The sequence below is a fragment of the Megascapheus bottae genome, chromosome 17, assembly GCF_031878675.1.
Source record: "Megascapheus bottae isolate mThoBot1 chromosome 17, mThoBot2.hap1, whole genome shotgun sequence".
Lineage (NCBI taxonomy): Eukaryota > Metazoa > Chordata > Mammalia > Rodentia > Geomyidae > Megascapheus > Megascapheus bottae.
The window spans coordinates 34,241,203-34,266,525 of record NC_143525.1 but is presented as its reverse complement, the minus strand read 5'-3'; the positions used below and the strand labels follow the sequence as shown (position 1 = coordinate 34,266,525).

At 52.2% G+C, this 25,323-nt stretch overlaps 1 protein-coding gene across 1 annotated transcript in view; it reads right to left on the bottom strand.

Moving 5' to 3' along the window:
- The window catches only part of Thra (thyroid hormone receptor alpha), a 26,325-nt gene extending 1,002 nt beyond the window's left edge, over positions 1–25,323 (bottom strand). The window contains exons 1-9 of the mRNA XM_090350806.1: positions 25,108–25,323; positions 14,065–14,427; positions 10,900–10,967; positions 10,026–10,126; positions 7,597–7,744; positions 6,792–6,997; positions 4,895–5,041; positions 4,117–4,375; positions 1–2,705 (exon numbers count right to left, since the gene is read on the bottom strand). The exon at positions 1–2,705 is cut by the window's left edge and continues 1,002 nt beyond it. Coding sequence (XP_090206932.1) covers positions 2,455–2,705; positions 4,117–4,375; positions 4,895–5,041; positions 6,792–6,997; positions 7,597–7,744; positions 10,026–10,126; positions 10,900–10,967; positions 14,065–14,117 — 1,233 coding nt within the window. The 5' untranslated portion in view covers positions 14,118–14,427; positions 25,108–25,323 and the 3' untranslated portion in view covers positions 1–2,454. The remainder of the gene's footprint in view (positions 2,706–4,116; positions 4,376–4,894; positions 5,042–6,791; positions 6,998–7,596; positions 7,745–10,025; positions 10,127–10,899; positions 10,968–14,064; positions 14,428–25,107) is intronic.

Here is a 25,323-nt window from a genome sequence, read left to right as displayed (position 1 = left end):
GTCTCCCTGGCTCCTCCCCTACCACGTGTACTCACTCAGACATTCACACACACAGAGAAACACACACACACACACACACACACACACACACACACACACACATTCCATGTCACCACGGGGAAGGGGAGAAGCCAAAAGGGAGGGGGATCACAGCTCATATGATTGGGGAGGGAGGGGGATTCCAAGTGCTTGTAAGAGAAGAGGCCAAGTATATGGCTAAGGATGGGGCTGGATGGACAGGAGTGGGTCTAGAAAGGGGAGAGACAGCAGGCAGGTCAGGAACTCCACTGGGTTCCCAGGCATAGGAGGAAGGTGCAGCAGGGTTTACCCATGGGGCTGGAGGAATATAGGAACCAGTACCCCAGGGGAGAGAGAGAGAAAGAGAGAGAGAGAGAGATGGCAGGAAGGCGAGGAAAGACAGTAGATAGTGCAGGAGGCCCTGGGGCCCCAGAGGCACAGGGCAGGCATCTGCACAAGTGACAGAGGATGTTCCTCCAGGCCCACTACCCAGTGGGAACACTTGAACAGCGAGAGGACACTGCCCTGAGTGGCAGCACAGAATTGCCTCTGTAGAGTGTGTGTGTGTGTGTGTGTGTGTGTGTGTGTAGAGGGGGCTGTGGCAGGCTGAGGGTAAGAGTGGGGTGGCAGACTTCCCCACTGCTTAAGACATTTTTGCTCCAATAGTGCAAAAGCGCAGGAAGCCCTGGCACCCCTCACTCACCCCCTGTCCCATTCCCCATGGCTTCCGGGGGGCACCAATGTCCACCCATCCATCCCTGCCGACATGCAGCCCTGAGCCCAGGGCCCTCTGGTCTGCTCTGTCCTTCCTCCTCTCCTCCCTCTCATCTATGGGAGGGCCAATTCCCTCCCATTCTCTCCCCTGAGAAGTAGGCTGTTGCCAACAGGGGTAGGAGGAGGAGGATAGAGGAGGAAGAGGAGGAAGAAGAGGAAGAGGAGGAGGAGGAGGAGGAGGAGGAGGAGGAGGAGGAGGGTAGCTCACCCAAGTATAGACCAACAGAGCACTCTTTCCCAGAGGGTGGGGAGTGGCTCAAGCCAAAGTCCCTGAATTAGAGAGAAGAAGGGAAAGGAGTCCCAGGGGCAAAGGGGCAGCCAGCCTGAAGAGCTTCAAAGAAAACAGGAGGAGCGCCGACTGCCTCCTCCTCTGGGGCTTCAACTAAGAGCCACTCACAGGAACATCCCCATTCTGTGCCCATCCACCCGAGTCTGGGTTGGATGCATTGAGTGGGGCTGGGGAAAAGGGGGGGCAGAAGTCAGAGGGGGCTAAGAAGACAGACAGGAAACAGGGAAACAGTTCTACAAGAGTGGAGGCTCTGGGAGATGTTCACACACAACCCCTCCCCACCACAGCAGCATCTGGATTGTAGCTAATACTGCAGGATACGAGGAGGGAAGGAGCATGGCCACAGTTTTTCCTGTGTGGGTGCCAAGGTGCACGAGGAGGGGGACCAGGAAGGCCCCTGGGGCTGGGCACTTGAAAAGGGAGCTGTGTGGGCAGCAGGGCAGGCTGGTGAAGGGCCAGCTGGCATCCAGCGTGAGAGGTAGATGGAACTCAGCGGGCACGAGTGGCAAAGGACAGAGGAAGTATTGGGGTTAGGGGTGCCAAAGGGGCACGGGCTGGGGGGCAAGGCAAGGGGGTGCCAGGACCCTGTTGTGTCAACTCACAGCTCTGATCGGCAGCCCTACCCTTGGGGGTCTGCTGGGGGGCATTTTTTTCTCTGATCTGGGGGGCAGAAGGGCAGCTCTCAAAGTGCATGGGTGTGGGATGTGGGGTCCTTCCCCTCGGGCCAGCCTCAGCTAATAACTTAATATCATGTCTCTCTCTCTATTGCTCTCTCTCTCTCTATTTTTTTTTCTTTTTCTTTTTCTTTTTTTTTTTTTCTTATCCTCTGTCTAGTTTTTCTTCATTTATCTTCTCCCCTTGCTTGGTTTCCAAAGTGCAATTAGGATGACTTATCATGTTTTAGCCTCCAGGGGAGGAGCCAAGCCAGGCTGTCCTTTGCCATCCAGGCACCTGGGGAAGTAGAGGCCCTTCCGCCTGGAGGGGGAATCTAGGCCAAGAAACTGGGTTGGGGCTCTCTTGTTTATGGGTAGCGGGCTGAGTGGGGGCATCTGCCCCCAACCCCCATTTCTCTTTTCCCTACAGTCAAGATGGCCTGTCCCTCTGCTCTCCCTTCCCCTACTTTCTTGGAGGATGGGGTTCGGGGCCCAGCCTCCCATACTGTCCTCATCGCAAGTTCATTTGTTTGCCCTGTCTCAGGGCTGTGGAGGTTCTGAGGGGGATCTGGGCAGTGCAGGGATTATGTGGGAGCTGCATCTATCCAAGGATGGGAGGAAGGAGAGAAGAGGTGGGAGGTCTCTCTCAGTCCCCAGCTCTACCCCTTCTCTCCAGACTCCTCCCCACCAGCTCCGCACACCCTCTGGCCGCCTGAGGCTTTAGACTTCCTGATCCTCAAAGACCTCGAGGAAGAGTGGGGGGAAGAGTTCGGTGGGGCACTCGACTTTCATGTGGAGGAAGCGGCTGGCGTGGCAGGCCCCGATCATGCGGAGGTCAGTCACCTTCATCAGCAGCTTGGGCCAGAAGTGCGGAATGTTGTGTTTGCGGTGGTTCACGTAGTGCTCGAACGCCAGCAGGTACGCCTCCTGACTCTTCTCAATCTTGTCCACACACAGCAGGCCCGAGCGGTCTACAGGGAGGGAAGGCATGATGGCTGAGTGGCAAAGCCCTGGGAAAGACACGGGTGACATGTAGCGGAGAACACAAGCAAGGGACAAGGTGGTAGTGTGAAGCTAGTAGAGAATGTGGGAAGAAAACAACACCAAGAGACATGAATAGGGGTAACTCCCTGGCTCAGGATAAGATGGGGCACTGAAGCAACAGGGGGCAGGGAGTAATATATAAAGAAGACCGAGGAATAGAAAAATGGAGACAAGAAGGCCAGAAGGGAGAGAGAAGTGCTGATGGTAGACAGAGGTGGGGAGGAAATGGGGGTAGAGAGGAGACTGAAGGATAAAAGGTAGGACTGGACACATAAGGGAGAGGCAACAGAGAGTGGGTGGGAACAAAGTAGGAAGTAAGGAACAAAGGGGCATGTAAGTGCCAGGATGAGGGGCAAAGAGAAAGAATGGGCAGAGGGAAGATAAAGAATAAAGCAGGGGTGGGAGCTAGTGGCTTGGTAATCCTAGCTAGCTACTCAGGAGGCTGGGATCTAAGGATCAAGGTTCAAAAGCCAGCCTGGAGTGGAAAGTCTGTGTTAACCAAAAAAAAAAAAAGAAGAAGAAGAAGAAAGAAAAAAAAATGTGGAGGTGTGACTCTAGAGTCTTAGAGCACCAGCCTGGAATAGAAAAAGCTAAGAAAGCTAAGAGACAGCACTCAGGTCCTGAGTTCAAGCCTCAGTACACACACACACACACACAGCATGACAAAGCAGCCTGATACTCGTGACTCACACCAGAAATCTCAGCTACTCAGGAGGGCCAGAAGTTCAGAATGAGATGTGAGGATCTGAGGGTGGTGGTTTGAAGCCAGCTGAGGCAGGGAAGTCCATGAAAGTCATATCTCCACCCAAATTAAGCACTCAAAATCCAGATGTGGAGCTATGGCTCAAGTGGTACACTTGCTTTGAAAGAAAAATGTATGGGATTATGCCTAATCCCTGCCCCCCTCCCACAAAACAAAAACAAAAACAAAACAAAACACCAGGGGCCAGGAGCATAGCCTAGTGGTGGAGTGCTTGTCTAGTATGCAGGAAGCCCTGGGTTTGATTCCTCAGTACCACATACATAGAAAAAGCCAGAAGTGGTGCTGTGGTTCAAGTGGCAGAGCTCTAGCCTTGAGTAAAAAGTGTCCAAGGACAGTGCCCAGGCCCTGACTTCAGGCCCCAGCATAGGCAAAACAAAACAAAAAGGGGCTGGGAGGTCAGTGATGGGCCCGAGGACCAGAGGTGGGATGGGAAGTAGATGACAGCAGAGGATAGGACAGCTTGAATGACAGAGGGGAGCTGGGGGAGTATATAAGAGTAAAGAAAGAGGAGAGCAATAAGCAGCTAAGCTCTGAACCCCTGAGGGCTTCTAGGCCCTCCCAGCGCAGTCAGGTACCTGTTGACATTAGCAGCACAGCCTGCAGCAGAGCCACTTCTGTGTCATCCAGATTAAAGGCAGAGAGTGACTTGCCCAGTTCAAAGATGGCATCAGAGACCACGCCCAGGCCACCATTCTTGAGCTGCTCCCGCTTGACAGCCATCTCCCCACTCAGCGTCAGAGTATCGCTCTCGGGGTCGTAGCGGACAGCCGCCCGCAGGGACATGATCTCCATGCAGCACCCCTTCAGGAGGATGATCTGGTCTTCGCAAGGCAGCTGCAGGGCGGCAGGGCCACAGGAGCACTCACTATCCCTTCTCTTTGTAGGGAGTTTGCTCTTCAACCACCTGATGCTGGACCAGGCCCAGGCCCTTACACTAAGAAGGCCTAAGAAGTAGATCCCACCATGCTACAGCCAACCCCGTGCACACAAACTAACTGAGGTACAGGAGCTTTTAGGGAACTTGGTCAAGGCCTCACAGCTAGTAGGACAGACTGTGCAAACTGAGGACAACACTCAGGCTGCTGGGAGGTGAGATGGCCATGTAGACTTGAGGGAAGAACAGCTGGGAAGGTGGGTACATGAAGCCAGCTGGCTCAATATTAGTCATCTCTGGTGTGCAAGTGCGTGTGTGTGTGTGTGTGTGTGTGTGTGTTTACCCATGAGTGTGTACGGGGTATATTGGTTTACAGAAATCACCCAGGGGAGAACCTGGTGAGACTGGGAAACCTGGGGAATTGCCCTCTGGATTCCCTCCCACAAGCTGTTGTGTTTCTCTTCCCATCTGCCACTCACCTCGGAGAACATGGGCAGTTTTTTGGCAAAGTCCACCACACGGGTGATGGCCGGGGTGATGATCTTGGTAAACTCGCTGAAGGCCTCTAAATCTACCTTGTCTCCGTCAGGCATGGAGACAATGGGTGACTGGCCAATGTCATCGGGCTACAGGGAAAGACAAGGGGGTCAGCTGGGGTTGCAGACCCCTTTCAACTTCTCATTGAGTCTCCCTGCCCACCAGGGGGAGCTCCAAGGCAGCTTGGGGAAGAAAGGTTGGCCAGGACTGGGCAGGACAGCTGTGTCCCAGCCCTGAATTTCTCCCTTCAACCTTGGGCCAGAGGGTAAAGCAAACGTCCCAAGTCTGCTAATAATAATGGTAAGAACAGTAGTAGCTGCAGTAGAATAATAGCTATAATGATTGAAAACATGTAGTCAGGTATTAGACTAAATCTGTTCTGCAGATTTTATCTCATTTTCACTCCTACCTCAATCCTAGAAGGAAGGTAAAATCATCGTCACCATTTGACAGACCAAGAAACTGAGGACATGTGAAAATAAGGAATAAGGTCAAAGTTATATGACTAGTTCTTGCTTGGCATTGGTGGACAATAATAATAATCCCAGATACTCAGGAAGCTGAGATCTGAGGATTGATGTTCAAAGCTTGCCTAGGCAGGAAAGTATGTAAAACTCTTTATCTCCAATTAATCACCAAAACCAAAACCAAACAAATAGAAGTGAAGCTGTGGCTCAATTGGTAGAGTGCTAGTCTTGAGCATAAAAGCTCAGGGATAGCATGTAGGACCTGAATTCAAGCCTAGACCTGCACACACACACACACACACACACACACACACACACACACACACACACACAGTCCAATGCTTGGCATTAGGGCAAATGCTCTTCACATGCTCTGTTCTACCTCCTGATAGATTCTAGCCAAGTGCTAGTGGCTCATGCCTGTAATCCTAGCTACTCAGAAGGCTGAGCTCTGAGGATCATGGTTCAAAGCCAGCCCGGGCACAAAAGTTCATGAAATTCTTATCTCTAATAAACCACCAGAAAACCAGAAGTGGAGCTGTGGCTCAAGTGGTCGAGCACTAGCCTTGAGCTAAAGAGTTCAGGGACAGCACCTAGACCCAGAGTTCAAGTCCCAGGACCAATAACAACAACAACAAAGCCAGAAGCAGAGGTGTGGATTAAGTGGTAGAGTGCTAGCCTTGAGCAAAAAAGCCAATCTAGAGCTCAAGGTCCTGAGTTCAAGCCCCAATACAGGTACAAAAATAAAGAACCAGGATGAGCCAGTTGTCCACCTTCTTCCAAATTGATCACCCACTTGGCAGTCAGTTTACCAGTCCTGATACAATGCCTGAGACCCAGCAGGTGCTCAAAAAGACACTGTTGCTGGGCGTCGTGGCTCACATCTACAATCCTAGCTAATCAGGAAGCTGAGATCTGAGGATCAAGGTTCAAAGCCAGCCTGGGGCACAAAAGGATCTGAGACTCTTATCTCCAATTAACCTCTAGAAAACAGAAAGTGGGGCTTGACTCAAGGGTAGGGCGGTAGCCTTGAGCTGAAGAGCTCAGGAACAGTGCCCAGGCTGAGTCAAGCCCCATGACCCACCAAAAAAAAAAAGACACTGTTACATGACTGTGTCCTCATAGTTCCCTCCTTGTCATGGTGGACAAGAAAAGAAGGAGGAGTCCTCTCCGTACTGGATGTTTGATGAGGGAGGCCAGACCTTGCATGGAAGATCTTTTTGGCTGGAAGAAGTGAAACCCAGTCAGCAATGACACACAGGTAGGTGTACAAAATCTGAACTGCCAAAGGGAGGGGAGTAAAGGCTCTGGATTAGATTAAACCAAGGAGGCTTCCTACAGAAGGCAAGCCTCCCTGTGCCCGTCTTCTTACCAGGAATTTCCGCCTCTGCTTCCAATGGCTGCCCTGGGCATTGGTGCTGCGATGGGCCTCTGTGGCAACGTGGATCAGATCCCACTCCTCAGGAGTGGGCTCTGGTCGCTGCTGCAAGGACCGGATCATCTCTTCTTTCCGCCTCCGCTCCCGGTTCTGCTCAATCAGTTTGCGCTTGGCCACTCGCTTTGAGTCATCTAGAACCACTGTTGGCAGAGAGATAGGAGAGTCTTTGCTTGGTATCCTCTCTCTCCTCTCCACAATCCTGTCAGAAAATGACTCTTAATAGTAATTTTTGTCTGTGCAGCCTAGTACACAGAGAGGGGAAACGGGGCCAGAGAGGTGAAGTGACTTCCCAAGTGAACTAGCAGTTGAGTGTCACAACTTGGACCATGTCTAATCACTGGGAACATGTCAGCTCCAATGCAGAGGGCCAGTATATTTTGGTCGAATATGGTACAGTAACGATAGATGCCACCTAATCCCAATCCAATGAAAACCAGACATGTCCTTTACCCAGAAGCAGGGTACTTTCCCTGGGAGTCAGGAACATGCGAACCAGGGTGAATGCCTCATGGTTTTTACTCCACTCCTGTCTCTAAGGCTCTCAGACATTCCCAGCACTGAGGCCATGTGCAGGGCCCACAGAGAAACCCTGTTTCCCTTGAGATGAGGGCATCAGGGATTAAGATGCCTGAATGTTCCACCATCAATCTGACCTGGACTGACTGTACCTCTGCCTTGTGGGTATGCTGGAAGGGAGCTGTCATCCCTGACCTCTCCCACCCCCAGCCTTGCCCCTTACAGTCCATGGCCATGCCCACAGCGATGCACTTCTTGAAGCGGCACAGCTGGCACTGATTGCGCGTGATCTTGTCAATGACACAGCAGCTGTCATATTTGCAGGAATAGGTAGGATGGAGGTTCTTCTGGATTGTGCGGCGAAAGAAGCCCTACGGTTGGAGGGGAGATGAAGCGGGTTCTAATTGTGACTTCTCTCTCCTGAATGAACCACACAGTTCATGGGGGAAGGGTGGGAGGGAGCGAAGACGCCTGGCACCCCCTCCAAATGACCTCTAAGCTCTGCCTGGTCAAAGGATCTGAGAAACACAAGCCCTAGCCCCTAAGTTGCTGAGGTGAAAGGAATAAGAATGGTGGTCCGGGGCTGGGAGTTTGGCCTAGTGGTAGAGTGCTTGCCTAGCATGTACAAAGACCCGGGTCCGATTCCTTGGTACCACATACATAGAAAAAAGCCAGAAATGGTGCTGAGGCTCAAGTGGAAGAGCTCTAACCTTGAGAAAATCCAAGGACAGTGCTCAGGCCCTGAGCTCAAGCCCAGGACTGGCAAAAAAAAAAAAAAAAAAAAAAATGGTGGCCGGGATGCCAATGGCTCACGCTTGTAACCTAGCTTCTCAGGAGGCTGAGATCTGAGATTGAGGTTCAAAGAAAAGTCTATAAGTGGCCAATAAACTACTCAGAAACAGCTGGAAATAGCACTGTAGCTCAAGTGGTAGCGCTCAGGCTCAAAAAGGACCAGCAAAAAGAGAAAAAGAAGAAGAAGAAGAAGAAGAAGAAGAAGAAGAAGAAGAAGAAGAAGAAGAAGAGGAGGAGGAGGAGGAAGAGGAGGAAGAGGAGGAGGAGGAGGAGGAGGAGGAGGAGGCAGCAGCAAGAATTATGACTATAATGGAGTGCATTGGGCCTGAGGTAGTATAGGTACTACAAAGAATGGCAGCTTTGGAAATCTAATATCTTATTTTTTCATCATGCTAAATAAGTTGAAAATCAGCACTGATCTCAAACCCAGGGCTTATGTTCTCTCTTGGCTTTTTTGCACTCTCTTGTTCTCACTCTCTCTTTCTCTCTCTCTGTCTCTGTCTGTCTCTCTCTGCCAGTCCTGAAGTTTGAACTCAGGGCCTGGGCACTGTCCTTGAGCTTTCTCAAAGCCAGCACTCTACCACTTGAGCCACATCATCACTTCCGGCTTTTTGTGTGAATGTAGTACCAAGGAATCAAACCCCTGGCTTTGTGCATGCTAGGCAAGCATCTACCACTAGGCCATACTCCTGGCCAGGATTGATCTTTGTTTTAAAGGAAAAATGTCAAGCATCAAGATGGCAGCAGCATGAAGAGCAAATATTGGTTGAATACATACTATCGTGCTTGGCACCCTTTCTCTCATGCAGCATTACATGACAATCACAGGAGGTAGAAACTGTCACTGTTTCTATTTTGCAGAGTAGGAAATGGAAGTTTAGAGAACGTAATACAATTTTCTTCTGGCTAAATGGGCAGCAGAGCTAGAGGTAGTCCTCAAGTAAAAGACAGCAAGGCCCGTGCTCTCAGATTTTGGGGGTGTATTAAAATCACTGAGCACACTTACCCAACATACAGACTCCTAGGTCTTGTTCCAGACCTAGTAATTCAAACTATCTAGGGGTAGAGCCAAAATTTCAGCCTCCTGAGTAGCTAGGATTACAGGTGTGAGCCACCACTGTTGCTTTAAAAGTCTATATTTTCAGGAGATAGTAAGCCCAGAAAAACTTTGCAGACTGAAACAACAAAAATAAAATTGAATTGATCTTCTCCAAGTCCTTGTCTTCTCTGTCCAGGGAAAACTTGTTACTTTCATCTGAGCCACCACTGTACACATTTATCAAATGCTTATGTGCCTGGCATTGTTTCAAGCAGTTCATGTGAATTATTTCATTTACTTCTCTGAACAATCCTTAGGAAATAGGTACTATAATTATCCCTAATTTATAGAGAAAAAAACAGAGGCTTAGTGAGGTTAGGCAATTTCCTAACAAATGGCAGACAGAGATGAGGAATGAAAGAATAAACACAGAAGGGAAGAAGAATGATATAACAGGTGGGCTTTTGGTTTCATGTCAGATGTTTTGTTTTTATATATCAGTACCAGTGCTTGAACTCGGGGCCTGGTTGCTGCACCATTGCTTTTTCTATTGAAGGTTGGGTGGTCTACCGCTGGAGCCATAGCTCTACTTCCAGCTTTTTTTGTGGTTAATTGGAGATAAGAGTCTCATAGACTTTTTGTGCTTGGGTTGGCTTTGAACCTCATAGATCTTAACCTCCTAATTAGCTAGGATTACTGGAATGAGCCACCAGCTCCTGGATTAGGTTACATATTTATAGAGCTTGTCTGCCATGCCAGATGCTGAGAGAGTGAGAAGGGGCTGGGATAGTGGGATAGGGGAGAAGATGGCTGGTCCATACCTTGCAGCCCTCACAAGTGATACAGCGGTAGTGATAACCGGTTGCCTTGTCTCCACACACGACACACTGCTCGTCTTTGTCCAGGTAACTAGGGATATACCCTGGGAGGGAGGGAGGAAAGGGTGGAGACAGTGGGTATGGCAAGGAGCCCAGTAGAGAGGCTCCTATACTTTCCCCAACCCCAATTTTTCTGGCCCATTTCTTTGTCCAGTCTTGCTGAAGGGACTTTGTTCCAGGTAGAAAGCTATGATCCTAGAGACATATTAGAAGTAATCTTGTCCCTTTAATATAACAAATCTCAGCAGGGTTTTTGGCTTCTTCTTTCTCTCTATTGGTTTTCTGAGAAAAGAATCTTTCTATGTAGCCTAGACTAGCCTTGAACTCCACATTCTCTTGCCTCAGTCTATTGAGTGCTGGGATTACAGGCATGTACCACCATACCCAGTAAATCTGTACTTTTGACTACCCATCCAGAATTTTTTTTTCTTTTCTCTTTTCTTAACGCGCTCCCCCCGCCCCCCGCCCAAAGCTGGGCTCTTGCTATATTGCTCAGCCTAGCCTTAAACTCTTGTATTAAAATGATTTTTCTATCTGGCCTCTTCCTGTGTAGCAGGGACTACTTGGGGTTTTTGCGAGAGCAATCCATCTTGGGAGCATATACACCCTCAGTTCCTCAGTGCAGGCCTTGATTAATGGGAAATGAATGGGAAAACAAAAGAGGCACTTCCTGACCTAATCCCTCCATAAGGACTATTCTCATCTCCAGGCTCTCCCCAGGAGCACCACAGGAGGTACCAGTCAAGAGTTCAGGGGAGGCCCAGGGCGGTCTGTGGGGTTAGAGGTAGGGAAAAGGGACACACACAGTCAGACTTACCTGACATGCTGGTTTTCAGGGAACATTGGCCGTTCTTTCTTTTTCGCTTTCCATCTGGTGACCTGGCACTGGATAAGGGCAAAGTGAGTAAGATCACAGAGCAAGTCTTTAGATAATGCCTTCTCACCTAAGGGGCATAGACACTCCCCTAGGTTCAGCTCCCTCCAGCTTTATGTCCATATTCTACCTACCACCCTCCAGGTCAGCTAAGGAAGCTTAGACGGGTCTGGCTATCTGGCAGCTGCAGGAAACAGATAAAGGACTTAACTAAGGGCAAAAGCATGCTCTAGGGCCTCAATGCATACACACATATTGTTCTAAGGCTCCAATACCTATAACATATAAACACATATGTGTCCCTCCACATGTACATACATACCTATGCAGACACATATGCATATACACTGCTGACCTTAAACACCCATAATTCATGGGATATCCATATATTTAAACCTCCTGTAGATGACGTATAGGCTGGAAGAATTCTTAGAATAGTCTTTTTTTTTTTTTTTGGCCAGTCCTGGGGTTAAGCTCAGGGTCTGAGCACTGTCCTTGGACTTTCTCAAGGCTAGAGCTCTACCACTTGAGCCTCAGCACCACTTCTGGCTTTTTTCTATGTATGTGGTATCGAGGAATCGAACCCGGGTCTTCGTGCATGCTAGGCAAGCACTTTAACCACTAGGCCAAGCTCCCGTCCCATTTTTTTTTTTAAGTTGGTTTTAGGGCTTGAACTCTGGGCCTGGCTGTTGTCCCTGAGCTCTTCAGCTCAAAGCTACCACCCTCCCTCTTGAGCCAAAGCGCTACTTCCCATTTTCTAGTGATTAATTGGAGATAAGAGTCTTACAGACTTTAGTGCCAGGTTTGGCTTTGAACTGTGATCCTCAGGAGGTCTCAGCCTCCTGAGGAACTAGGAGCACAGGCCTGAGCCACCACGCTCGGCTTAGAATATTCTTAAAAGCTATGTAACCTTTAAAACACACACACACACACACACACACACACACACACACGCATCTGCAACATGACACCCACGCATATGAAGAGCTATGCAGCCTCAGTATCAATCCAAGTATGGTAATAAGCCTTAAATCTGCATATCTATGCAACTTTCAGGGCATTCTCAAATATGTTTTATGACCTCTAGGATATTCTCTGTGCATTATATAATACTCTGCACAGGTAGCTAACAGTTCTACCTCCTCCCACTAGTGTGGACATGTTGCCTAATTTCTAGGATATGCTAAATAACCCCCAGTGACAGAAAACACTAGCATCATCCTCCACTTAGCAAAGTAGCAAACTCAACTGCCACTTCAGCCTGGTTGACACCATGCTGTAGAGCTGGAGCCAGGACAAGAATCCTGAACCCTTCCATGCAAGGCATTCTTAGCCACCCTCAGACACCGTACATACATGTTGCCAGGTTCTCCACATACATGTTACATAATCTCAGCACACACAGGTTACATAAGCCTTCTACACGCATGCAAGGATTGTATAACCTTCCACACCACACCCATTTTGTGCGTGGCATGTTGCAGGGCCCCTCCTCCTGGAGCCAGACACAGCTCCCAACACACTGACACAGTGACCTTGGCCAGGGTCAGAGTCACAGACGGCCCTGGGCTCCACTCCCTTAGGGAATTTGCCTCTGTCTGGTTCCTACCAGGCTGGAGGGTCAGACCTCCCTCTTGCCTTCTGGAGGCATGAACTGGGGAGAACTTGGGCTATCTAGGCTCCTGTAGAGCTGGCATCTTAGTGATGGCTAGATTCATATCCTCTGGGTGCAGTCCCAAGGACAGCCACAAGGTGGCACATGGATAGGGGGAGGGGAAGCATTGGGGGAGGGGCCACAGTCCTAGGGGACTGGGAACCTGCATTCCCGCCATTGTTCAAGCCTTCAGGGTAGTCTCTCCCAGAGCCACAGAAGTCTCAGCAGGGAAATACAAGAAAAGATGCAAGTGACAGATACATAGCAGACCAGATTGTCCCTTCTCATAATCTCCTGAGGTCTAAAGCTTTTCGGAAAGGGGCTTTATCAGTGCCCTTTCCTACACAATTAGGATCCCTATCTACTTTCTCTATGCTTCCCTCAATATACCCCAGGGAACAAGTCTTGGGCCCCAGGGTTTTGCCTGGCCAAGCCTTTGGCCTCCTGGCTCAGGATTTGATCTCCTAGGCAACAGCCAGCCACACTGCTCCCCAGAGCATCCCCACCCCCACTTCTTCTTCGGCCATAGGCACAAGCTGTACCCAGCTCCCAGGATACTATGCCAACTGGGACAGAGCTCTGTGCCACTTGGAGCCGATGGGAGAGGCAAAGACCCTCTGGACTGCTCAAGGGCAGGGAAGAACATAGGTAACATCTCAACTTGTGTGTGCAGGACTGATGTCTCACCCACGTGTAAGCAAAACCTTCATGGCTGGTATGCACATCCACTTCCTGGGAGGAGCCCCAGGACAGTGCCCGCCCTTGACCAAGAACAAGGAAGAGCTTATAGGGCTGGGATCCCAGTAGATTCCAAATATAAGTATGGGTGATGACGAATAGTTATTGGTGCCTGTGTACTGAAATGTCATGTTACATGCACCAAGGCTTGTGGTCAATGCACTTGTTTGTGGTCAGAGGGTAAAGGGGCTGGTAGGGAGAGGGGAAAAAAAACAAAAAAAACCCGGGAGGGTCCTTTGGATCACACACATGCTTAGGGGAGGATAGCAATGACAGAGGAGGACAATCAGGGCACTTGGAATTGTCCAGCACTGTCAAGGAAGGGACTACATGCCTGCTGCCTGTAATTACTCTGTCCTGTATCACTTCCTCCTTCAAAAGAGGCATCTCTCAATCCAAGTGCCTAATTCTCTGTGATATCTGATTATGTCATCTCCTGGACTGAGGTAGGCAGCAGGCTTGCTGACCTCACATCCAACTCCAGAGGTGCTTAAAAAGGCAGTAGTACTTGGAAATGATGCTGTGGCTCCAGGGGTAGGATGGTATCCTTGAGCTGAAGAGCTCAGGGACAACACTCAGACCCAGAGTTCAAATCCTACAACCAACCAAAAAAAAAAAAAGGTAGTAGTACTTAAAAGGGAATTCAGTTCTCTTGCCCAGGCAGGTGTCTGTACCTGCTGGTAGAGTTGACATTACCAGCTTGCCAGATTGATTACCTGTTCTCCTCTGGGTCTGACCCACACTCCACCTTGCTTGGCTTCTGTTCCATTCACTTCAATTCCATCCAGGATGCCCTCCAGCACGCCAAGAGACTGGGGTGGGCACACTGCCCCCCCCCCGGCACACCCACAGGTCACCCACCCCCCACTACCCAGGCCCTAGGGCACAGCACCCATGGTACCCCCCTCAGCACTTGGCCTTTCACACCATGCCCTGCTCCCCAAGGGGGGAGGCAGGTGGTGGGAGGGGCCAGGGAGTGGCAGGTGGGAGAGCTGAGGGGGCAAGCTGGATCTTCTTGGGAGGTCCTGGGCTAGGTGACTGGGGAAGTAACTTCAGAGTCTTGTCCTATCCAGAGATCCCTGTGGAGACAAGAGAAAGGCAGGTATAAGAAGGTACCATGATGGAAGGGTGGGTACAATTCCTTTGGCAGCAACATTTGGGGTTTCCAGGGACCATAACAAGATGGTGGTAGGCATGGAGGACCAGCACAGGAGGGTACCATAACTTGATGCTGCAGGTACGACTGGAGTGCCACATTCTATGCCCCAGACATGGGGAGTGATGGAGGGAAAGAATGAGGTCATCCATGTGGCAGGTAACAAGTCTCAATACTAGCATTCAAACAAATGCCTAACTCTTAATGAGTGTCTATTAAATGCTAGCCATTGTTAACACCCTCTAACCAAGTTTTCCTACGATTGCTCAGTTAAGAGACAACCGTTTCCAGTACACACATAGGGGTACTCACAAGGGCAGGGATTGTGAATGCCCAGGTTAGTGCCTCAATGGAGAGACACACAGAAAGCAATGAGGAATGGCCTCCCCTGCTGCCAGCCCAGTATTAATCGCACAACTTGTCTCTGATTCCTTATGTCTCCTATACAAGGTCCCAAATCCCATCATCCAGTTTGAGGATGAGATTTAGTTGGTGAGGCTGAGCTGCCAGTCATCAGAATAGCAAGAGAACAGGAAAGGAAAGTAACAAAACAACTGAGTAGATAAAACTGCCTTCCATGGACCGGGAGTTTGGCCCAGTGGTTAAAGTGCCTAGCATGCGCGAAGACCCAGGTTTGATTCCTCGGTACCACATACATACAAAAACGCTGAAACTGGTGCTGAGGCTCAAGTAGTAGAGCTCTAGCCTTGAGAAAGTCCAAGGACAGTGCTCAGGCCCTGAGCTCAAGCCCAGGACTGGCAAAAAAAAAAAAAAAAAAAAAAAAAAAAAAAAAAAAAACTGTCTTCCACAGCAGGCAGCAGGATTTTGCAGATGCAGAAACTGAGTCTCAGAGAGACACTCAAAGTTCACAAAGCCAGAAGCAAACGGGTCAGGGATGACTACCTCACAGCTGGTTCTTAAACCAACCTTGTGCTGTTACCTGGAGCCAAACAATGCCAGCTTGGGCACACCATCCCTCTACATTCTACCTCTGGCCCTGGCCTGCAGACCCATGGTGTACTGTCTGCAGGCACACAGGCAGGTGCAAGCCAATGGGAGGGGGACAAAGGGTGCAGTTCCAAACACACAACCTCGATCACGTGACTGCTATACCAGAGATCGCACCCTGGGCCCCCTGGCCCCACCCCCAGACACTGATAAGGAGCTAGGGTAAGAGGAGGGGGCTGAGATAAGGCAGGGCACTGGGCAGGGCCAGGCAGCAGGACAGGGCCTCTGCACCCACCCAGGCAAGCCCCTGGGTGAGGAATATGGGAGGAGCACAGAAAAAAAAAGCCTCATTCTGACTCTGTCACCCCTCAGGCCATGACTGGGCACTGGGGTGGGGGTGGGGGCTGGATGGGAGACTGGTGGGGGGAAAACAACGAGTGTGGGGCGCCTTAGTCCAGGGAGCTTTCACGAAAGTAGGTCAAGTTTTTCTTGGCTTGTGGAGAAATTCCTGTTATAAATTTATAATGGCGTAGCCAGCCCTAAGGGGTGGAGGTGGGGAAAGAGAAGGAGTGGGTGGGGATGCCCAGGGCTGGGCACTGGGGCCCTCTGCCCTCAGTCAGGACAGAGGGATATGGTGAGGGGCACTGTAGGGGGTTGGGATGGACAATGGAGGGTATTCTGGTCCCCTTCTATCTAGCAAGGCTTCCATTTGGTCTGTCTGTGTGTGTCTGAATGTTTCCTCTCTCCCTCTCTCTCATTCTCTCTGGGTCTGGTGTCTCCCTGTCTCCCCTCAGTCTGTGCCTCGGTGCTTGGCACACCCTGGCTGCGGTGCTGCCCCCGCCTGTCTCCTGCCCGCCTGGCACACTGCCACCACTTGTTTACAGAAGCTGGAAAAATCCACTCGCCAGCCGGAGGCCCAAGTGCCCCTGGGAGGGGAGGAGGCAGACCCAGGAGTGGGCATAGTGAAAGAGAGGGGCAGTCCTCGGAACAGGCCCTGGGGGCAGGCAAAAAAGCCCAGGGTGTGGAGGAATGGGTATTAGCTGCTGTAGGCCAAGCCAGGCAGGGAACCCCAGCGGCAGCCACTGGCATGGGCAGCTCCTGCCCCAGGGCATAGCTCTGGGGGAACTCCCCCCACACACACACTACTGCCACCACTTGCTACAGGGCAGACCTGGGGCAGTGCCAACCTAAGCCACCCTGTTTATTTCCCCTTCCAGGCCAGGCCTTAACTCCAAATGTGTCTGGGCACTGCCAAGGGTTTGCACGTGCCCACTGGGGGAGGGGCAGTGTCCTTTTCTGCCCCACCTCTTTACTGAGCTCAATGTGTCCTGGTGCCTGTTAGTGCAACCCAGACTACCATGAGCCCCTGGCAGGGGGCAGAGGACCAATGTGCTGCCCTTGCTACCTAGGGTACTCTTGCCTGGAACCTAGCAAGAGCCTAGAATCTCTAGAGACTCTGTGAAGTCTCTCCAGGGATGTACCTACTGAAGCAACACTGCCCAGGCAGAGGTCCCAGCACGCAGAGAGGCATAAACCATGTGAGATGTGTTAGCTGTGGGCAGGGAAAGGTCATCAGGCAAGGGGACAGGGCTAGGGATACCCACCCTGAAGGACAGCCTGTCTCCCTTCCTCCAGGAGTCCAGCTTAATATTCTTAATATTCCCTGGCCCATTCCCTGCTTCCTACAGAGGCAGAGGTTCAGCCCCAAGGAGGCAGAAGAGAGTGGAGTTCTGGGGCTCTGAGACGCTTCTGGACAGCAGGACAGCAAGACCCACCTGTCAGCTGGCCTGGCCACCCACTCCCTGTTTGTCAGATAAGAACTGCCGGGTGGCAGCATGGGCAAGGTGCCCGCAGAGGGGGAAGCATTTCATTAAGCTTAAGTGCTTCTGCAACGAGGGGTACCGGGATGAGAAGCCAATGCGGCATCCAAAGGCACTAGGCCAAGTTCCCACTGCCGTCTGTCCCATACTGCAGTCCCGTGGATCCAAGGGACACTCCCCAAGTGCTTCTGGGGCAGCCACAAGGGACTCTCTGCCTCCCCCCTCCTCCAATCTAGTTCCAAACACTACACACACACATTGCGCTTCTGAGTATCTGTGCTTGGCGTTGGCCCCACCTTTCTGGGGCCTCTGAACTTTGTCCTTAATGTGCTGAGGAAACCTCAGCCCTCCTTGTCAACCATAGAAAGAGGTATACATGGGGAGGAGGGCTGAGCAAAGGAGAGGAAGAAGAGTAAGAGAAAGGCAAAGAGTGCAGGAGGGAAAGCCATGTGAGCAGGAGGGTGGGGGGAGATGGGATGAGGAAGAACAAAGAGACAGGGCAGGGAAGGGGGTAGAGCTGGGGATGTTAAAGAAGTGGAAGGAAAGGAAGAAAGGAGAGAATGGGAAGGGGGGATGGGAGAAGAAAGTGGGATGTGGAGAGGACAGATAAAGGGGAGGATAGACATGAAGGAGGGGAAACAAAGAGAGAAAGGTAACAAAGAAAGATGAAAGAATGTGTATGTGTGTGTGCATGTGTATGTGTGCATGCGTGCACATGTGTGTGTGTGTGTGTGTGTGTGTGCGCGTGTGGTGGGGTGCTTCTGCCCTGCCTAAGTCCCACCCTTTGGAGGCTGGGGGAGGGGAGGAAGTCGGAATGGTTACCACGGTGACGGCTGGTTCTTGGTGGCCTGGCATGTGGGCTATTAATAGTGCTGTGGGTAGGTTCACACCTCTCTCTCCCCTTCCCCTCTGCCTGCTGCCAGGGTGGGGGGCAATCCCTTTCCCACCAACAACCTACTCCCAATCACGAAGCACCGATATCCTGACTCTCCGCCATACAGCCAACCAAGAAGAGCAAAACCTAGAGGAGCGGGGGCAGCCGCTAGAGCCCAAACACACATGGGCATGCACAGGCAAACAGGCATCTGTGTGTAGACGTGCCCAGTGCCAACATGGGCCCGTGAGCAGTAAGCAACCCACCAGTCCCCCTTGCAAGCCTGTGGCCATAGGAGAATCTGCCACAGTAATGCATGCCCCATGCTATGGGGCGGATGCCTCCTCTGGCCTGGGACAGCTCTTTCTTTCCCCAGAATGCCCCTCTCCAGCCCCAGTTCTATTCTCAGGTACGGATTGGGCAGGGCTGCCCCACCCAACTCTCTACTCTCCTCGTGCCAGGAAAGAGAGAGTGAAGGCGGGAAGGCAAGGCACTGTTTGGCAGGTGTGATGTGGCAGAGGAGTACACAGACTTGGGCATAGCTTGGCAGGCGTGGGGGTGGGGGTGGGGAGGGAGGCAGTATCCCTTGGTAAGGTTCTCGCTGGGGCCCCAGAAGGTGGGATCGCTTAGTTAACCCTGGGGCATTAGAGGCTAGAGAATGAGAAATAGGGGTGAAAGATCAACCTAAGGGGGATATGGGTTACTTAAACAAAGGCTCCTCCCTGCACCCCCCCTCCGAGAATCTAACAGGAAACTCTCCCCTGCAGGTCAGAGACAGAAAGATACAAACAGCAGCCCTTCTTGGGCCACATGCCCAGGACTGAGATCAAAGACTGGTTTCCCACCCCACTCTTCTCTAACCTCACTCACCTGCTTCTCATCTAGGCCTCTGCTCTAGTCTAGGCCAGCTGCATCAGGTTTGAAGGTGGGCACTTAGGCACTAGAAGTCACTTTCCTGGTCACATCCAGACTGTACCCACTGATGGGTAGTTATGCCTGTACCTATGCTCAAGAGCTCAGCCCTTCTGTCCCAATTCCCCTCAGGAATGGAGGTGCGAGTTACAAAGAGCCCCAAAGGCAGCATTAGGAGTACCCCTAAGCTGGGCATGGCACATTCTCTCCACCCTCCCCCAGCAGCCAGTGGGTAATTGGAGCTGGGAGCTGGGGCAGCTGAATGCTGGAGGCATGAATGTCACGGGGCCAAGGCGCTTGCTGCAGATGGCATCATGGGTACAAGGCTTGGGGGACTCCCTCTGTACCCTCCCCATCTAAGGCAGGAAAAGTCCTGCACCTGGGGAGGGGGCACATTGCCTAGGAAGGGAAGGAAATGGTGGAAGGAAAAAGAAAGAAGGCAGGGATGTTCTCTCCTGCACCCGAGGGAGGCAGAAGCCAGCCCCCACCCAGGCAGAACTGGCAGAGGCAGAGGGAGGAAGAGAGAAAAAGAGAGGGAGAGACAGAGGGGGAAGACAGGGAGGGAGGGAATAGGAAAGGAAGGACGAAGGGAGGGGAAGGAGGAGGAAGATTTGGGAAGGGTGTGTGCATGTGTGAGAAAGAGAGAAAGAGGGAGAAAGGGAGAGAAAACGTGCAAGCAAGTGCAGCTGAGTCTCCGGCACACACCACAGACACGTGCAGACACACACACACACACACACACACACACACACACTCACTCACCCCGCATGCGCAGAGCTGCAGAGCTCTGGTACTGTTCAAGGAGATATTCAGAGCCCTCCCCAGCCCACACATGCACTAGAAACACTCTCACATGGATACATGGATGGGTGTACAACACACCCACGCACTAACGTGTACAAAAATGCTGATAGCCACTAAAGCTGTCCCCTCCCCCTTCCTATGCCTGGTAAAAGAGAAAATGAAACAGGCAGCCAAAGGCTCAGGGAGCTAAGAGCCCATCTCTTTTAGAAGAGAGAGAAAGAAGGACCAGGCGAAGGAGAAGGTGGGCTGGGTGCCTGGACCAATCACGCTGCTCTTTGCCATTTCTGGGGAGGTGTGGCTGTGCCTTTGGCACTAACTTGTAACTCCCACCTCTGCCAGTCCTACTCCTCAAGCTCAGTGCCCATCCCACAGCAAAGAAACAGGGAGAGCATTCCTGGGCATAATAACACCCATTTTATTCCTCTTGTCTGCTTCAGAACTTCTGACCCCTCCCTTTAAATTACCACACACAACATAAGGGGTGTTAGTAGCCCAGTTTTGACCTGCCAAGTCACACTAAGGTGAAAGTACATGTGCCTTGCTGCACACTAGCCCAAGATGTGTGTGTGTGTGTGTGTGTGTGTGTGTACTCGCGCCCTGGGAGGGAAGAATCCACAGGTATTGTTTAACATGCCAGGAAGCAACATGGAATGAACACTGAACATGGTTCCCATTCTTCTGTCTGAGGTGAGTTCCCTCTCTGTCTCTCATTTCCTCCTCCCTTGGTCTGTCTGTCTTTGTCTCTCCCCCCCCCCCCCCACCTCTCTCTGTCTATTTCTGTCTCTGACTCTCTCATAGGAGTGCTAGGGATCAAACTCAGTGCCTTGCACATGCTGGGCAAGCATTTTACCACTGAGTTATTCCCGCCCCAACCCCCCCCACCCCAACCACCTTACAATCTTGTCCTCACTCTCAGTGAAGCAGATAACACAAGCCCAGGTCTAGTTCTGCACGTTGTGAATGGTTAAAAACCCAGCCCCTCAACTCCCAGCCTGTCACTTCTGCTTCCCCCACCAAAGAGGTTCCCCAAGCACACCTCTGTAGCTAGGAGTTAATTGAGATTGGGTCCCACTCCAAAGATTCCAGTCACCCTACCAAGGGGCACCCCCATTGCCCTCACCTTACGTTGAAGGGAAGGCACTGATTAAAGAGGTTGGGGTAACCTAGGGCAGACCTCAGATCTCCAGGTGCTATGCCTACCACACATACTTTCCTCAGTGCCTCAGTTCCTCTCTGTTACCACCCTTCATACTAATGACCGATCTGAGTGAGGCAGGCCCAGGTCCTGGTTGATGGATGGTAGTACATAGGTGGCATGCTAGCCTGCGCCCCACCCAAAACACACACCCTGGGAAAGAGTAAAGCTACTACTACCTCTTTGTATAAGGGAGAGAGCTGGGGGGGGGGGAGGGGATTGTTTCCTTGTTATCACTCCTGCTGCCATCACTCAGACTTGTCCCAAAAGAGATGCAGTGGTGCCAGGACGTGTGCCCTTATCTGGGGAGGTGTGTCCTAGGATGAGATGCCAAGGGCTCCTTTTAGGCTAAAAGGTGAGGGTTAGGGAACAGATTCTAGCTTGCAAAAATAAGTAACAGAGGGAGAGGTGACCTTAGTGGTGAGGAGGCTGAAAAATGGAGACCCACTGTCCTCTACCAAGTCTTATTCCCATTCCTGTGATGTTTCCACCTAGCTTCTCCAAGAGATTCAGGGGACCCACGACCCCCAGGTTTCTTCAATCACCATAGCAGGTTAATACATATTGCTTGGTACAAACAAGGTACTTTTCAAAGCATCTGAACTATCTATCAACGTGGAAGGCTTAATGAAGTAGATATTAATATCCTTACTTTACACATAAGGCAAGAGGGAAATCAAGTCTTCTCAAGGTCACCCAACCAACAGGAGGAAGAGCTAGGAGTCAAACTCAGACAGTCTAGCTCCAAAACCATGCCTGCCCTTTTATCATGACAGCACATAGCCTGCTGGAAAGATACTTTGTTCTTTCATCCGACTATGTGTGGTAAGCCTCAGTTTTCTCTTTTGTAGCAGCCCATGGATGCGCTACAGTAGAATCCTTACTGGTGCCTCATCCTTCAAGTAGTCCAAAGCTAGAGGGAGCCTGGCCAGAAATGCCTGGTACCTACCCCCTGAGTTTCGGGTCTCCTGTCCCAGTAGCCTCTGCTTAAATTCCTTCTTTGCCCTTTCCACCCTCACTTGTGAGTAAGGGGTTCTCCTTTCACTCCACAACAGTCTGAGCAGTTGTACTCTCAGAGTCAGGCCTAAAGCTAGGCAAGGAGAACACAGCTGTTGGGCATCTTTGAGGTGGGTCTCAGCTGCCAGGGGTGTGGAGAAAGGCCATTGTAAGTCCTGCTGTGGACCCAGCCAATTCCCGCCACTGCTGAACAGGGTCATGCTTTTCCCACTTAGGTCAGTGTGGAGGGAGGAGCCGCAGCCTTCGTACCCATGGCTCCCACAGAACTGGTGTCCCCTGGCCCCAGGTGCCAGCCTGAGGGATCAGCATAGGGAATAGCTGACAACCCGTCTCCCCCATTCCCAGCCCCTCAAACTTGTTGGCCAGCCTCAGCTGCAGCACTAAGGAAGCGCAGGATGTCCTGAGCAGCCAGCAGAACCCCCCCACCCCCCACCCCAACCTCCGGCTGACCCCAGAGGCGGGGCGGGCGGGATAGAAGGCCAGAGTTTGAGCATTAACAACTGGAAAAGTATGAAGAACATTGCTGCCAGTTCCCATCTCAAAGACAAGCGGCTGTGGCAGAAACGGAGACAAGGGGCAGGGGGAGAGAAAGAGAGTCACAGACTGGCAGAGAAACAAGCAGTGAGGGAGAGAATCAGACACCCCAAGTCAGAGCAACAGAGAGAGACAAGAGTTAGAAATTCCAAGTCAAAAATACACATCACTCACACAGACACTGGTCAGCATATGGCCTCGGAAGGGAAGTTTCCAAGGGACAGGAGGGTAGGGGTGGGAAAGGAGGTTGAACTCAGGGTGGGAGGCAGACATTCAGCTGGGGGCAATTAAGGGGACCCAGGAAAGGCTCAAGCCAGGTCCCTGCTCTGGCTTTTATGGTAGGAACAAGAAAACCCAGCTGCTCCCTAGGAGCCAGCCCTCCCCCAGTAGCCAGGACAATCCCAGCTGCTGGAAGTCACTGGATGCTGCTTCAGGCCCATGGCTCACCCTCTGGAGTCCCCCTAGCACCCATTTTGCTTTTGTTTGTCTTCGCCCCCCCACTCCAAAAAAATTTATTGCTATGCAGTGTCTGAACTTAGAAGACAGAAAGAAGCTGGAAGGAAAAGTCAGTGGTTGTATGTGTGTATCTAGGTGTGTGCCTGATTGCTGTGGCTGCCATGTGTGTACCTAGAGTTGTCTAGACACTGCCAGAGTGGACTTCTGACTGTGTGGACTTGTGTCTTGTGCATGTGTTCTGCACACAAGTCTGTGGGACAGTGCACAAATTGAGTGCACCTGAGTTCCTGCAGTCAATCAACTAACAGGTGTTTCCAGAACACACCCTGTGCTAGGCTCTGGGTGGGATCCAGAGGTCTTCTAAGTGATTCTCCCAGGTTTCAAGGAGCTTGCCATCTAGTAATCAGGTGGTATGACAAGGGACAGTGATGGAGAATGTGTTCCTGGGAATGCTCACTCTGCACCATTATGCTGAAGTCCTTTCATACAGATGAATTTTATTTTTCTCGGGAGTGGAGGTTTATTGTCTATAGGACCTCAGAATTCCACGGTAAGAGTCCAGGAAAATACTTGTTGCTAGGCTGTGTACACATGTATTGATGTGTTCACTGCGTTTGTGTTTGACTGAGTGACAGCGACGGTCATGGCAGGCGACGATGACTGCGTGACTGGGCATATGTGAGCACATGTGCGCCTGCGAGTGACAGGGTCTTTTGTAATTGTGTGGCTGTGTGCACGCATGCATGCATGCATGCATGCAAGAGTGACTTTCTCTGTGTGGGTGACAGTGACTCCTCCTTGCTCCTGTGTGTGACAGCATCTCCGTGTGACCCTGTGCGTGGGTATGTGCATAGGCTGGTCTCCCTGCTCTTGGTCTCTCGTGGGTGTGTCCCGCCCCTCCGAGCTCCACCATGCAGCCTCAGCCTGCCTTTTTCCCTTGTCCCCATGTGGGTGTGTCCAACATCTCCTGTCCTTGAGTCTGCCTGGGTGTCCCTGGGTATGCATGTGGCTGTGTGGGCATATCTGTGTCTGCATGTCACCTTTGCTTCCCCCTTCATCTTGGACAATGGCCCCCTTCATCCCCTCCCCCTTCTGGGGCCAGAGCCAGCATTGAGGGGCAGGCTCCAATCGCACTGGCTTTCCTTCTGTGTGCAGCCCCCCCCCCCCCCAGTCCCTGGAATGGGTGGCTGTCTCCATTGCTTCTGACATCTTCCCAGGCCTTCCTTTCACACTGGACAAGGGAGGGCCCTAGTCGGAGAAGGGGCACTAGAGACACGTTGCAAAGGGAGGGGAAAAAAGGAAGGGAGGGGGCACGCACAACACAGGTCCGTTCCTTCCTCTCTTCTCCAACCATGCCAGCCAGTTAACTCCCCTAATCATCTTGGGACCATCAAGCACACCCCCATCATCACACACACACACACACACACACACACACGCACTCCCCCCCCATCAGCCGCGTTTTTGCAATTAGGAGTGTTGCAACCAGAGCCATGCTCAATTGGGGAGGCGGGAGCGGGGAGGGGGCCTTCCCCGGTCCAAGCAAGCCCCCTCCCACCACCGCACTCACGCTGCCCTCCGCCGCTGGAGAGGCAGGTTTGTAAAGGCCACTCGGTCTCCGAGGCTAGGGGTGGGGGCCGGGTGTATGGGGGGGGGGGCAGGCCTCCGGCGCACCGTAAACAAACCGCGGCGCGGCGGGCGGGGGAGCCTGGGCCCCGGGGGCCCCAGGCCCGGGAATGCGCCGCAAACCGGCCGGACAGACGCCGGGCGGGCCCTCGAGGGGGAGGCCCGGACGCCATCTCCGCCTGCGAACCCGGGGGCCCCCCCGACCGCCCAGCACCACCTCCCTTCCTCATGGGCGTTCAGTTGCAAGCTCCCCGGCTATGACAGGGTCACCCGGACGCCGGGGAAAGGCGACGCTGGGCAACGGGAACCCCCGGGGTACCCCCCAGCTTCGCCGGCCAAGCTGGCGAGACCCGCGGCTTTGCATAATCAATCGCGAGGTATTTGCATATTAATGCCCCCTCGCGCCCTCCTCCTTACCTCGGCGTGGTGCGCCGGACCCGGGCTGGGTAGGCGACCGCGGGGGGGTCCTAGCGCCCCGAGCCGGAGGCGTCCATGGGGGGCCGGTGGGGCCCGGGCCGCCCGCCTCCAGCGCCCGGGTGTGAGTGCGAGTGAGCGCGGGGGGGGGGCGGGGGGCGAGTGTGGCGGCCCCGCGGCTCCTCCGGCAGAGGCGGCGGCCGCTCTGGCTCCTCCCTC